The sequence below is a fragment of the Emydura macquarii genome, unplaced genomic scaffold, assembly GCF_026122565.2.
Source record: "Emydura macquarii macquarii isolate MOO-44397 ecotype Brisbane River unplaced genomic scaffold, CSIRO-AGI_Emac_v2 contig_691, whole genome shotgun sequence".
Lineage (NCBI taxonomy): Eukaryota > Metazoa > Chordata > Testudines > Chelidae > Emydura > Emydura macquarii.
Genome location: NW_027130828.1, coordinates 99,637 through 114,823, shown reverse-complemented (window position 1 = coordinate 114,823; position 15,187 = coordinate 99,637). Strand labels below are relative to the sequence as shown.

The 15,187-nt window shown below is 39.3% G+C and overlaps 1 protein-coding gene across 3 annotated transcripts in view; it reads left to right on the top strand.

The window, feature by feature from the left end:
- The window catches only part of GARNL3 (GTPase activating Rap/RanGAP domain like 3), a 172,118-nt gene that overhangs the window by 111,806 nt on the left and 45,125 nt on the right, over positions 1 to 15,187 (top strand). For all 3 annotated transcript variants that reach the window (XM_067541634.1, XM_067541635.1, XM_067541636.1), the window contains 4 exons: positions 6,236 to 6,340; positions 8,200 to 8,274; positions 9,524 to 9,635; positions 10,428 to 10,526. In XM_067541634.1, the coding sequence (XP_067397735.1) occupies positions 6,236 to 6,340; positions 8,200 to 8,274; positions 9,524 to 9,635; positions 10,428 to 10,526 (391 nt within the window). The remainder of the gene's footprint in view (positions 1 to 6,235; positions 6,341 to 8,199; positions 8,275 to 9,523; positions 9,636 to 10,427; positions 10,527 to 15,187) is intronic.

Sequence of the window (15,187 nt, the reverse complement as noted above, 5' to 3'; positions counted from 1 at the left end):
GTTTGTGATTTCAAGGGTCATGTCATTTCAAGGGTTTGTGAGAAGGTTTAGCAGATGGGAGAGGGTTTGATTTGAGCGTTTGCTTAAAGAAGAGTCGGATGGGAGGCTTATAGAAGAGGCAATGTACAGATAGTTGTGCTTGGCTTCAGTCCTTCACTGTAGTGTACAGAGGGAAATAGTAATGCAAGCGTCTCTCACACATTGTTCCCCTCCATTGCAACTTCACTCCAACCTACAGGGATTCCTACTAGGGGAGGAAGAGTAGCTCAGTTTCCATGGGCTATGCAATTGGCATTTTTGCTGAGGCTGCCACAAGAGGCCACTTAGTGACAGTTGAAGTTTCTCCATTTGATGTGATTGCCTGCCTTCTAGCAACTGAAGTACAAATCCAACAACTCATCTGACATAGGTGCCGTCAAATGAAAATGACATTTGGCCACTACTGGATTTTTAATCATTAACCTAAAGTGAAAACAAAGCAACAGTGATTCTCTCCATCTTAACTAAAATTGAGTGCTGGTGTATTTTAATTTCTGCCTTGCTTCCTCTATCTGTCTGTTTCTCTTGATGAAACACCACTGTTATAGAATCGCAGAAAATTAGGGTTGGAAGGAACCTCAGGTGGTCATCTAGTCCAACCCTCTGCTCGAAGCAGGACCAACCCCAACTAAATCATCCCAGCCTGGACTTTGTCAAGCTGGGCCTTAAAAACCTCTAAGGATGGAGATTCCACCACCTCCCTCGGTAACCCATATCAGTACTTCAGCACCCTCCTAGTGAAAAACCTTCTCCTAATATCCAACCTCGACCTCCCCCTCTACAACTAGAGACCATTGCTCCCAGATCTATCATCTACTACCATTGAAAACAGCCGAGCTGTTGTCAGACTGAGGGAGAAGAACTACAACAATGCTTACTTTCCAGCAATAGGCATGGTTTATTGCCTGGAAGGCTTTGCATTAGGCATCAAGCACTGTGATATGTTTACAAATAATTAAAACTTTCAGAATTGCAAGGGCTTTGATAATAAATAATATAGAACTGCTTCAGTGTTCCTATCTACTCTGTAGGTACAGGTTCTTTGTTACTCTTAGTCTAGATAGAGTTTTCTTGTAGTTTTTTAGTTAGAATCTTGTTAGCCCCCTGGGAAAAAAAAAAACAAACAAACAAACCTTTTTATTCCATCAAGGGGTTTTCCTTGGTACCAAGGTATTAATTACCCTTATAGTACAGGCTAGGCCTTTGGACTTGATTTGTAAACCTTTTTCAAAGCATACTCAATGGATTAGAGACACTGTAAAATTATTTTTGTTAGGGCACTCCAGGAAGGGAGGATCTGATTCTGAGAGCCTTAGTCAGAAAGACGTTCCTGCTACTTCAAAACAACATTCAGCCAGTGCTCCAGCTGCACATGAGATGACTCCCAGATCTTGAGAGTTTTCATTTAAAAAAGACATGGCATGTTGTCAAAGGCTGCTGATACTCAGGCACAGATTCCCTTGGGTCAGTTAGTGGCTTCTGGAGTAGAAAAGAGCGCTGCTCAGAAACTGTCCTGGGACTGAACACCATCCCTGCTACTAGCTAAATTCAAAGTGAAAACACACCACTCATCTGACTCAGTGCAGGCTATGTGTCCTCTTGTTCTTTGTATCGTTGGTCTATTAAGATGGCATTCTTAGTGGCTATTACTTCTGCTTGCAAATTGAGTGAAATCCAAGCATTGATCACAGGGCCATCTTATAGCACCTTCTATGACGATAGTTACTCTTCATCCTCCTCCTAAATTTTTGCTTAAAATAATATTAGACTTTCACTTAAGTCAATTTATTCACTTGCCAGTGTTCTTTCTAAGACCTCATTCATCTACTGCAAAGGCTATACTTCACACTATGGAAGTGTTTAAGAGCTACCTTATGTTACTTCAGTAGGACAAAACCATTCCACAAATCACCAAGACTTTTTGTATCTTGGTAATAAATCCAGGTGACACACTATTTCAACACAGAGACACTCAAAATGGTTGTCAGACTGCATTAGAATTTTTAAAGAACTGAGTAAGTTTACTCCTCTGTCTCATATCAAAACTCATTCTGCTAGAGCACAGGCAGCCTCCTTGGCTTTTTTAGGAGGCATCTCTGTACTTGAAATCTGTAAAGCTGCTACCTAGGACCTCCATATATACCTTTACAAGCCTTTATTTTCTAGTGTCAGCCTCTAGATCTGATGCACAGTTTGGTAGGCCAGTCTTACAGTCCTTATTTAAATACGACTTCTGGCATCCACCGTCTTAGAGTGACAGCTGCTGGCCAGTCATCTAGACTGAGATTCATGTGGACAAATGCTTCAAGAAGAAAGAATGAATCTTTGAGATGTTTTGTCCACCCAGTTCTGATGACCCACTCTCTTTCCCCGCTAATCCAGAGTCTTTTAGCCTTGAGGATTCTGTATTGGTAAAGGAACTGATAGACAGTTGGGTCCATCCCATCTTTTATGCTTTTGGGGGAGGGGTTTCAGGGCATGTGGGACACTGCTGCCTAAAAGAATCTGATCTTGCATATGTGGGGCATATTCCCACCTAGAGTGGGATTCATGGGGATGAAACCTCTCCAAGAACAAGTTACTATAAGGTAAGTAACCATTCTTTTTCTTTCTGCTAAAGAATAAGTAGCTGATAAATAAAAGAAATATTACTAGAAAGTGTCACCCTGTTGCGATGATGAGTCAGCGATTTTGGCAAACCTAAAAAGAACGGTAACATAGCTACCAAAAGAGAGAGAAAATCATAGTGATTGTGTGATGCACCTTTTCTTCACCTGATGCATGCATTGCACATTAGGTATCTTTGAAGCAAGGATACTTTTTAAAATTTTCTTTCATTAAACATTCTATGATATTTTTGGGAGCTGTATGATGATTGTAGGTTCTGCCAGCAAACAGCCTGGTGAGAGAGACTATATAGTTGTTTGTTTATATTAAAGCTCCTTTTATCACTGCTGTGAGGATTGATTCAGGTCTGGCCTTAGGTCCATCAGAGAAAATAGAGACTTTGGTATGCTAAGGTAGAAGGTGCATAGATGCTGAGAACGTTTGTGTCCCATTTTAAAGTCTTTTCTCTTTTGTTATCACAAATTTAAAACATCTGTTGCCATCAGGGCTGAATTGACTGTTAGTATTATAGGAGATCACCAGCTCTACTCTAGTTAAGGTTGGGAAATCCTTTCTGTTTGAAGGACAGCTCTTCCAAGTGCTCAAAAGTGCACATGCTTACTCAGATCGCCTTGATATTTAGTGTGCCTCATGAGGGTTAATGCCTCAAGATAGGGTTAATGATCTAAATTTGGGGTCATTTGAGCAAGGGCTTCCTGAGAGCCAATCCCCTGAAAAAGCAGCATTTCTGAAGGTTACAGATTCAACCAGAATTTTTTACACAGACCTAAAGGGTCAAATCATGGCTCTGTTATGGCCCCAAAGGGCCTTAATCACTTGACATTTACCTCAGATAGTGCATGGTACCCTCTGCCCCTTTGGGGAAATAATATTGAAAACAACATTCAACAAAGAATTAAGCTCTATAAACATGCTGGAGCCTAAGGATATGTATACTATGGCTGCTACAGCAGTGTAGTTGTGTTGCTGTAACAGTAGTGTAGATACTTACACTGATGGAAGGGGTTTTTCCATTGATACAATTAATGCACCTCCCCACAAGGCAGTACTAGGTTGATGGAATAATTCTTCCATTAAGCTAGCCGCATCTACACCGGGGGTTAGAGTGACATATCCATGGTACTCAGGCATTAATTTTTAAGTATAGACCCGTGCTAAGGTGCACATGCCAAATGAATCATGCTGTGCGTGTATAGATGCAGTCCCTAAGAGAGTTGCTAGCCAGTCCATTTTTCTTTGAATGAAAGATAGGTGCCAGCCTTTGGGTTGGCTGTTGAGTGGCGGCAAGAGTGTCTTGGTATAATTCAAATGTCGTCATCATCATTCTTCCTGCACCACCCGGCGCATGAGGCAGAATTCAGATGGTGCCAGTCATCCTATCCCGGGCTTGTTTTTCCAGGTCTTTTAAATTCAGATATACTAATGCTGCTTTAGCTATTATTGTGAATGAGAGAGCACCTGGGAAACAATGCTCTGTGTTAATGAAGTTTTTTTTACTAGAGTAGAGCTGCTGCTGCTTCTTTCATATGCCTTAAAAACAGCAGTGTCCAAGACTAGGTTGTCAATCCACTTCATTACTTCAGGTGACATGGAATGGATGGCAGCAATACCACTAGGATGTAATCATTTGGGACATTGGTTAATGGGTGTTCCATATGTGTTGAGTGTAATGAGTGTTCTGTGTTTGAGGTTTTTAAGCTGTGGCTTGACAAATCCCTCGCTGGGATTATTTAGCTGAGGTTAGTCCTACTTTGAGCAGGGGGTTGGACTAGATGACCTCCTGAGGTCCCTTCCAACTCTATGATTCTATATCTTGGAGTCCATTTCTGAGTCACAAATGGGATTGTGTCTGTGACACCCAGTGTCTGAAAACAACACCACAAAAACCCTGTCTTCGCCAATGTCATATAATTATGATATGTTCTGTACAAAGTATGCCTTGTTTGGTGGTATTTTAAAAGTCTTGATCACTGAACATTTATATACTGCTGGATTTCATGTGCTACCATAGCATGTGAAGTTACAAAATGTTGAAATGCTACTATAACATGTTGCAAGGTGGGAAACTCCCCCAAACAGCCTTTCAGGTACAACAATGGAGTGGCCAGACAGTGTTAATGGCTATCTCTCACCCATTCAATAATAGATTCCACTAACAAAAATAAAGTGAAATCTTCACTGTAGAAAGCACATTCGCAATGGGATTGCTGGACCAAGGGGAAACAACCGCCAGGTCACAAGCATGGACTGTTCTAGCAAGATGAAACAGACTATAAAAGGAGGAGTATAACATAACTTAGCTGACTCTATTCCCATTCAACTGAACACCTGAAGGGTTGTCTGGAAGAGAAAAGTACTTTGAAAGGTGGGAGGGGCAGGCAGGGTAAGTTGCCCAGCCTGTGTGTAAAAAATTGATTGTTTAAGAAACTGCAGCTAACAAAGGTCAGACATTGCTAAGGTTGTTAGTGTGTAGAAATTAGACTGCAATTTTATGTTTATTTCATTTGGTAACTTCTTTTAATCTCTTTACATTTGCCACTTATAATCACTTAAATTCCATTCTTCTGTAGTTAATAAACTTGTTTAATGTTTTATCTTAACCAGTGTGTCTTTGGGTGAAATGTTTAGACAAACTGCTCAGTAACAAGTGCTGTTGCATGTCTTTTCCACTTAGAGGGAAGGACAGACTGGATAATAACCTCCATTGATCAGGCTTTTTAACCAGGATAGATGGTGTGGTCTTGGGGTCCTGGGCTGAGGAGCCAGCTGGAGTTTCTCTATTGTTGGTTTGTGAATTGCTGGAAAGTATTCATTGAACTAAGCTGGGTGTGATCCCTGCCTGTGGAGGGTTTTTTAAGTGCAAAACCTGCCAGAAGTTTGTGGCCTGTCACAGAAACACAATGTGAGAGGGAGCTCAAGTTGGTCAGACAGAGGGGCTTGGTATTCCAGCTACCAGGCAATACCCCAGGAGTTCTGCATACTGTCACAGTCTCAGTCCTCATTTATGGAGGAGGTAGGCACATCTGCCATTTGATGTGCAGATGCAATTCAAATGGACCATATTTTCCATGACACTGACAAAACACTGGATTGATAAAGTAGGGCTGACCTTCAGGATGGACATCTGCTCAAAGTGGTGAACAGATGGCAATGGTGTTACATGAGATCAGGGTTCCAGATCTCTGGCTTCCTGTTCTTGCACATCAATGATAACACGATCGCTCGGACTATGTAACGAGAGCAGGGATGTGCTAGTTTGTCAGTTGACATCTTAAGATGCCTCCACATAATGTAGTGCATGTCACCCTTGATCTACTAGATGGCACCCTGATATATGTGAAAGGTATTACAGCTGCTCCACAACCTTGTAAATCAAAAGGCTAACACATGCATTTAGATTCATCAGTAGGAGCATATTTTAAGATAGTGGAGTTATTTTTGTTAGTAATCTAAACTTAAACTGAGGTCACAGGAAAATGCTCAAAGAATACAGCAGAATCAAGTGATGTCAGATGAAATTGAAAAAATTTGATTCAATAAGACTTTTTTTTTTTTTTTTTTTTAAAAGAACATGCTTAATAGGAGGTCCTTCAGTGACGTATTACCAGAGTCCCCAAAATCAGCAAGGAAGAAAGAGGAGGCCCGTCAAGCAGAATTTGTCCGACTTGGTCAGGTAGGATTTATGTAAAAAGTATTACTCAAATTAATCACTCATTGGGATGTGTGGAGTAAGATTAGGGATGAATGCAATTCTGTGTGTCCAAAAACAGGCTTGTGAGATGCCATCTGGTTCTAGCTTATCTGAGACAATGATGTAAGCAAACCAAGATGCTGACTGCATTTGTTGCTGTTAACTTGCTTATGAATCTCATGGAATATATTAGCAGTGCTTCCAGGAGCAAGCCTGTCAGAAGAAAGGGCAAATGTATTTAATCTTTATTGTGTTAATACAGCATTTAACATTTATCTGAAATGTTCCCTTTGTTTAGTAAAATTACGTATACTGAGAAATAATTAGAGAAATGGTGATGGTAACTCAATGCAAATGAGACCTTGGTCATTACACAAAATTCTTGATTATTATAGTGTGTAAAATAGATTCAATATATGCATTTTTTTAAAGTAAATTGATGTACAGTGTATTGAAGACTAATGATAGGACAGAATATTACACTAGCAATGGGATAAAAAACTAGGTAATAATATATATGACGGAAGTACAGTTAAATGGGGAATTGAGAAAGAACTGATCAGAGGATCAGTTATTAGGGAAGGTGATTGAAGTAAAAAATATAAATTACTTTGAGATGCCACTGTGGACTTTTTTCTGCAGAAAGAATGAATCAAGGCATCTGCAGATCTAGCAGGAAGCAAAGATTAAAATAAAAATCCAAAATGTGACCGGCAGCCGTTTTGTGGTCTGGAAATACTTGGCTCAGATCCTTGGCTTCAGTTGAGGTACAAGGTTCTCAATAGTGCAGTTTGGGTGGAGTAGGACAAATATGTGTAGATATGTTGTACACATTTGAATTTGGGCATCTCAGAATAAATCAGCTTCTTGCAATGCTTACTAAGAATTAATTTCCGTACCAGTCTTTAATAGAAGTTATTCCATGAAGAAGAATTTGCTTTCTTCTTTGTGTGCATTATCCAATCATGGTTCCTTTCATGTAACTATATGGTATGGAAACACTGGATTTTGATCTGGTTGTGAAGTTCTTATAATCAGTGATAATATGGAAGGATAAAACTAATTTAAGTTCTCTTGTTTGTCATCTCACTGCTACTTTGTTTGTGTAACATTGCTATTGTGTTCTGTACTGTGAGCTAAGTATTTTTCAGACTCAGCATGCTTCTATCCACCTGTCTCTTGAAGGGTTTGTGATGCTGTTAATGACAAATTTGGTTTATATCATTCCACAAGAATGTGCAAACAGTGTAACTTAATTGTCTTGAAATGTACTTTTAAAAAAGGGGCTATGACTATATAGGGTCAGATCCTCAGCTAGTGTAAAGGGCATAGTTAGCTCATTGACTTAATTTGTGGTTGTGAGGATTTTTTTTATCTTTTAAGGTGTTCTCCATTATGATATTTGAAATTTCTGTTACTTTAAGTTTTGTTTTTGCCAACTGCAGATATATATTGTCTGAGGCTATGTCTACACTAGAGAGCTTACAGCAGCGCAGTAAATGTTGGGGTGAGAAGCTCTCCCGCCAACATAGAGCAGTCCACACTGGCGCTTATGTCAATGTGACATAAATTGCTGAGGAGGGTGGTTTATTCACACCCCTGAATGACATAAGTGGCAGTGTAGATATAGCCTGATATAATATAATTTTGCAGCATCTCAATGAACAGTTTAATCTCTACTGAAAATGCATTGAATGGCTGGTTTTCTCATAAAGAAATTATGTAATGTGGCACAGAAATTCAGAGCTGTAATTATAGTTTGAAATTGCTTCCCTCCATTCCGCAATAGTCAGTCTCTATATCTTTAGTATTTATTGAATGAAATATCTGTCTTGTTTAAGGCACTGAAACTGAAAACCATTGTGAGAGGGGATGCCCTAACTAGTTCGGCAACCACAAGCCTCTATAAAAAGGAGGTGAGTGGATATTTATACATGATACTGTTCAATGTTGCTCAAAATCTTGGCATTCCAGATGCTATTGAATGTGGGACTACATTCCAAAACCCTCTTGTAATGCATGTATGTAATTTGATTCAATAACAGAAGAAAAAACATTGATATATTGATCCATGTATCAGTGCATAATGGCAGACTGACTCTGCAGGCAAGACCCAGTAAGTGGAGACCAAAGATGAGTATGAAAACTGTCTTTGAATTAAAAGCTGGTGTCAGCAATTCCACTGTTGTGTGGGTGGAGCAGTAAATGAAAATGCCAGTTGTTTTTCGTGTACATTTATATGATGCTTGTAACTTTTACTTCATGTTTCAAGTAAAATTAAATTGCACTGTTGTTCCTAGTATAGGGTCAGATTTTTCCGGGCCATAATCTGGGTATGCAGGAATGGAAAATGCAAGGAGCCCCTCTGTGCAGTAGCAGTGCCTGTGCTTGGAGAAGTGCAGCGACTGCACTGTCTATGCCCCAGTGACATACAGCACGCTGAAGAGGTTAGAGAGAAAGTGGTGCCATGGCCCTTTCTGCACCAACCCATGAAGCTGGTCAAGTAGAGAAAGTTGAGCTATCTTCAGTGCTGGTGCAGCATATACACTTCTCCTGCATAATTTGTGCTGGAGCTAGTTGGAATGGAAGTTTCGCACCACCACTAGCACATACCAGTGCCTAAATGCCACAATCTGGACCATAGAGTGTAAGGAAATTCCATATATAATACCATATAAATGTTGATAACCATAAAGATTCTGGGTCTGAACATTATTTCTGAAGTAGCAACGCAGAGGAGATGTTTTCAAGGTGTTTCACTCGTTATCAGCTACATGTCACACTCAGTGTAGTCAGGCTGCTGACCTCCCATATCTTTGGAAATTTGCCCCAGATGGTTCATCATGAAGCAAAGGAACATTCTGAACATCAAGTGCTGTCTCTTCCTGCAAGATGTGACCTTTTCCCAAAAGGAGATTCAATCTCCTAGTCCCACAAATGTAGCTTGTATTTATTAACCACCTAAGCTAACTGATAGAGAGAGAATTTTTACCTCCCCAGGAAACAGACCGTCTGATATTTTTAACTCCAAAAGTACAGCTCTGAGCATTCTGTGTCGCAAAAGATGTCCATTGTACTTTTCAGCCATTGTACTTTAAATTTTCTGTTAATAAGATTTTGTATTTCCTAGTGTATTGACCATACACTGCTTATGTCATTTCACAGCCTTGGGAGTCCCAATGTTTCTGCAGTAATTTTCCTCATGAAGTTGTTTGTGCGGATTCTTGGGGCCAGTCCTTGCTAGTTTCTACAGATGTTGGTGTCCTTCTAATAGATGGTTAGTGAATGATCCAGCATTTGTCTACAGGTCAATATTTATGTATCTGACAAGGTTTCGATAAGTGTCACCTATGCAGATGTTAACAGCTCTTCACTACTTAAGATAGTTAAAAATCCACATCTATTAATATATACATTTTTATTAACAAGGCCTTCATAATTTAGTTGCAAAAAATTTGCTCTGCACTAAAAATAGGCATATCAGATCATCTTGGGGGCCCTGTTTTAGTGCAGACTTCTGAATATTTTATTAGTTTCAGATGCTGTTTTCTTGACTGTCTGAAAGGGCTTTTTATTAAGCCAAATCCAAGCTCAAGGGGTGTCCATGCAGCCTTTTTGGACTTCACATCCCTTGATGCTTCCCCTGAGCCTGAGGCCAAAAGTGTCTGTGTACCATTTAGGTAGTCATCCAAGTATGTTTCCTCCCTTGCACTAATTTTGTGACTCTGGCTCCTCTTCCCCATTATGCCATATATGGCAGTCAAGACTCTGAGGAATGATATTAGTGGTAGTTGGTTCTCAGTAATTCTTCTCAAACTTCTCCAAAACTGTCCCTTTTAGGCTCTGCTCTTGCAATATGATTCACATCAGTTGTAACTCCTTCTAGGAAGGAGCTACTATCTTTGGTACTGTACATAAGATGGCAGTATTCCAGGTGCCTCATTTTCAGAGAAAATAAAACAGTTTTTGTAACAAGAAACAGGTTGCTTTAAAATCACTGGTTAGCAAATTGTAGTGTCAGAAATACGTTCTAAGAAGTTGTAAGTTTGGGTGTTATGTTTCCTTTCAGAGGGCCAGTCGTCAATGCAAGTATTTGATAAAACTCTCCAGGTGAAACAGATGCATGTCCTGGAAGCTTTGGACCTTTTGATTACCAGAGCAGACAAAGGTAGGATTCCTTACCCCTTGGTTCCAACATTAATGTGGCTGACAGAATATTATTCTACTGAGCTATCAGTAAAATAAGGTAACAATGTATGCTCTTGTCCTTTCAGAATGCTATTTCATTTTGACAACAATTCTCTTTTAAAGAATTTTCCGTTTCTACTGTGTTTATTCCTGGATTTCTCGCCTTCCACTGCCTTCTTGAGTCCTACCCAAATGTGTTTCTTTAACTGTTTCTGATTAAGTGATATGTGAACAAGTTTACTAGTTGGTGGAAGACAATGTCCCAGTAACTTAAGTTATGAGACATTGGCATTGCACTTACACATCACTTTGTTCTCACTTACCATTGGAACTTTCAGTAGCATGAATGTGCAACGGCAGAAGGAAACTGCCAGGGAAATTCTCTTAGTCTTAAGTAACTACTGTTTATTGTTAGCATTGTAACTTTTTGGACCAAATTCTGCTCACCTTATTCATGTAAGTAAACCTACTGGTTTTAAGGAGCAGGAGTCCTCACCCTAGTTTATGGTCCTGAGGATTTATTAGAATTGCCCTCCATTCCAATTGCAATGAGCAGGGAACAAGTGAACTGAAGAGGTTGAGGAGCTCGGTTTCTGTAGTTCAAATATCTGCCAACCTGCAAAATTAAAATATTTTCTATAGAATTAAATAGATATTAAAGTGAGGAACAACGTCTTGCCAGTAGCTTATCTACAATTCATTTTGATTTAACTCAGCTACATCATGAAATTTATACATTTACTTAGTTTTTGGCAATTATCAGAAGAAAGCCTGCAGTAACTGTGGCTTTTAATCTTGTGACAAAATTCTTACCATGCTCTTCACTCCATAATTTATAATAAATAAAATGGATTGATATAGACAGCAAATAATATTTCACTGTACAAGTGATTCTCTGATTGCATTATACTATACCCTAGTGAAAGAAATTTAAAGTTACCAATTGACACTACATAAAAGAGTCATAGTTTGCTCTTTAATATTTCATTTCCATATTGTGAGAGTGCCTAGAAAGGTGAAACACCAGCTAGGTCTTAATAGAAGTAAATCTCTACTAGTGCTGTATTGTATAATATAGGAATAATACAACCTTTTGAACGACTTTCTAATGCTAATCCAACTTTGATATAACTCTAGGTCATCATAAATAGACCTAGCTATTGTTCCAGGTTGCCCTGTTCTCTGTTATTGTGGACTTTATTTCAGTTAGTATTCTGCTCTGTTGAGGACAAGAAGAAATCTTTATTTTTAAATTTATAACTGGTAGTTGTCTTTGTTGCCATGAAAATGACACACACCTTGTTAAAGTAGCAGAAAAGTACAGAAAAGTCTACTTCAGACTATCTAAAACTAGAAAAAATGTTCGTTGTCAGTATACTTTTAAAAAGCAGATTTCTACTGTTCAACTTATGAGCTCTAGTCAACTGGGCGGGGATGGGATGGGAATAGATATTGGATAGTGCACTGGATATTTTACTATGTCTGTGGCATTGATGTACTGTAGCTTTGTTTTGAATGGGGATTTTCATGCAGCGGAAAACTTAAAATGCAGCAGATAAAAATCAAATCCATTTCAGAGTCAAATGTTTTTTGTAATTATCCATGCCATATATTACCTACTGTATTGTGGCTGGTGAGTTAGCAACAGCTGTAGTTAGTTGCCTAGGCATTTCAATTCAGAGGCCTATCTGTTAAATCCAGGTCCTATTGAAATCATTCAGGTTTTGCCATTGACTTAAATAGGCCCTGATTGGCATAGCCCTGGGTTTTTTTTTTTTGCCTTCTTCTGCAGCATGGGGCATGGGTCACTTGCTGGTGGATTCTCTGTACCTTAAAGTCTTTAAATCATTATCTGAGGACTTCAGTAACTCAGTCTTAGATTAGGGGTCTATTACAGGAGTGGGTGGGTGAAGTTCTGTGGCCTGCGCTATGCAGGAGGTCAGACTAGACGATCATAATGGTCCTTTCTGACCATTATAGTCTAGGAGGGCCAGGATTTCACCCCTAGTTTTCAGCTTTTGATAACTTTCTACAACTGTCACGTTGCAAGATGAAATTTTTTTTCAAGGTTGAGTATACCTAATTTAATTATATCTACACCTTCTGATAGGAATGTGCCTTATGAGTAAGGAGGTAGAAAAATAAATAAGACATGGTCTTTAGAAATACTTCTTAGCAAAGTACCTCCTGTGTGCTCCCCAGAAATGGAACACAATAAACCCCGTATAACTGAGAACCAGAAAATTCAGGGATAATTTCATATCAAGTGTCACACATGATGTAGTATCAGGACTTGTGGAAATGTCTAAAATCAATAATGGTACATTAAGATGTTAGTATTATAATGGTAGTTTCATCTGATACTTAGCCAAATGCTGCTGTTACCCTCTTTGATCCATGAGGCTTGCCAAAAATTCAGTCTTGCAGATTGTTCCAGTTAGGAGGAGAAATTGATGATGAAGTCAGGTACCTTGGTAACAATCTTATTTACAAGGAACATACAAAGCCCTTTTTCTCTGAACACAAGAAGAACCAAACAGGAGATAATTTCCTTGCTCATAGCCCCAAACCCCTTTTAGCATCAAAACCCAAAGCCCTCTCTCTAGGCATCTCTCAAGGCCACACACTGTGCTTGTCCAGAATAAGTCTTGCTTCCCTTTTCTCTCTCTCACATTAACACACCTATTCAAATAATACCCAGCGAAGCCCTCCACCCAGATAGTTCAAATCTGAGTGCCTTGGATGTGCCTTTGTTTTGGGCAGAGACCACTATGATTTCATAAAAGAGCTTAAATGTTTCTACTATCTGAAATCAAGAGGGGGCTGTTATACCCACCACCTTCAAGAAGATTTAACCCAACCTATAATACTATTGCTGTGTTTTCTATCTAAACTTTACTTCATTAATATCCTGGAGTAAATGTTTATAGTATCATCTCTAAATATAATAGCTGGGTGCTTTATCATTGCTTTGTTGGTTACACCGAAGGGGGGGAAAGATTCAAAGAGATGTTTTGTGGGGTTTGTGAATGCATGTTTTGTGTAAGCGTTCTGGATGCTGATCAGAGGCCTTAGTGAGGTTGCTGAAGCAGGTAATTATACATGATGCACTTAATTGAATTCACTTGATTGCAATGGTCTACATTGGATTGCAGGAGCTAACAAAACAAGAAATCATTACTATCAAAGCATGACACTTCAAAGATAACCAACTGCTTCTTTGATTCATGTGAAACATTTGAGAAAGGTTTGCATTTTACTCAGTTTGAGGGTGGTTAACTGCCATTGATAGTGATTTTTTCCCCTGTATTCACATTTGTTTCAGTCCTTCTGACAGTTTTCAATAAACATGACTATGTCCCTAGCTAAATCCTTTGGAATTAATCTTCAGAGTAAGGTTTTGTGAGCTGCCACAGTTCTAGAAGAGCTCCCTCTGGTGGACTCTTGCCAGACTGCTGAGAGGGGATTCAGTCACTAGATCCCATCTGTTGTAACCCTCAAGTCTGAATGGAATCTAGTCACTGCTGCTGGCTTGGTGGTTTCTAGGCACTTTCTTGGGGTGCAGATTCTCTAATTTGCACCCCCTCCTAAGAGGTGGGACCCACTGCTAAGTCCCTAGAACCAGTCCTGACCCCCGGGACACTCTGCATGTCTTAAACACACCCTTTCCCAGAATTCCAGCTGTGTGGGTGTTCTGGGCCAACAGTTAATCTTTTCAAGGGGCTTGTGGTAGGAGTAACACATACAATGCACAGACACTTTGCAGAGGAATCTCACACCAATGCTCTTTATTTATTGCATAATTAATTATTTAAATATACTGATCTATTTTAAAATAATAAACTCTACGTGGATTTCAATGCCAGTTACCTCACCACTTCAGATCGTTCTTTGGTTTGGGTCAGAGTCCTCTGGGGCCATCCAGGGTCCTTATGCTGCAAAGCATGGCCATCTTCTGAAACATAGAGCCTTCTCTCCCTAACTCATCTTCTCTGACTTTGGCCAGTCCTCCCCTTTTCCTTCTACTGCCCAAAATGTCTAATGTGACCCTGTGAGTCTTCCCCTGTTCATTTGGGGTTTTAACCCCTTCTTTGTCACCTCTGTCTCTTTTTGTCATTCTCCAAATAGCCCACTGCACACAAGTAGGAGGAAGTAGCTTCCCTCATCTCCAGCGGCTACCTTAGCATACTTATTGACTGGTCAAAGTACAGTTGTAAGTAAAGGTTAATGTGTCTCCATTATCCCTGGTTTGGAAGAGATGTATTTAAAGGTTTGTCAGCAGTAGTGGATACACATAGATGTGGAAATAGTCGGTACAGCAGTTTTCATAAGCACAATGTCACAAAGTCAACCAAAATTAATAAGTTTTACAGACAGATTTCCCAAATCATCACTGTGGTCTCAAATGTGTTAGCCAATCTTGATTGAAAATTCCCAGCGATGGAGAATCAACCAAACTCTTGGTAAATGTTTCCATAGATTAATTACCCTTGCTGTTTTTTTTTGGTTTTGGTTTTTTGTTTTTTTGTTTTTTTAAGAACAAAGTCTAATTTACAGTCTGTTTTTCTAGTTTCAATTTACAGTCAGTGGATCATGTTAAGTTTCTCTGCTCAACTGACGAGACCATTATTAAATATTTTT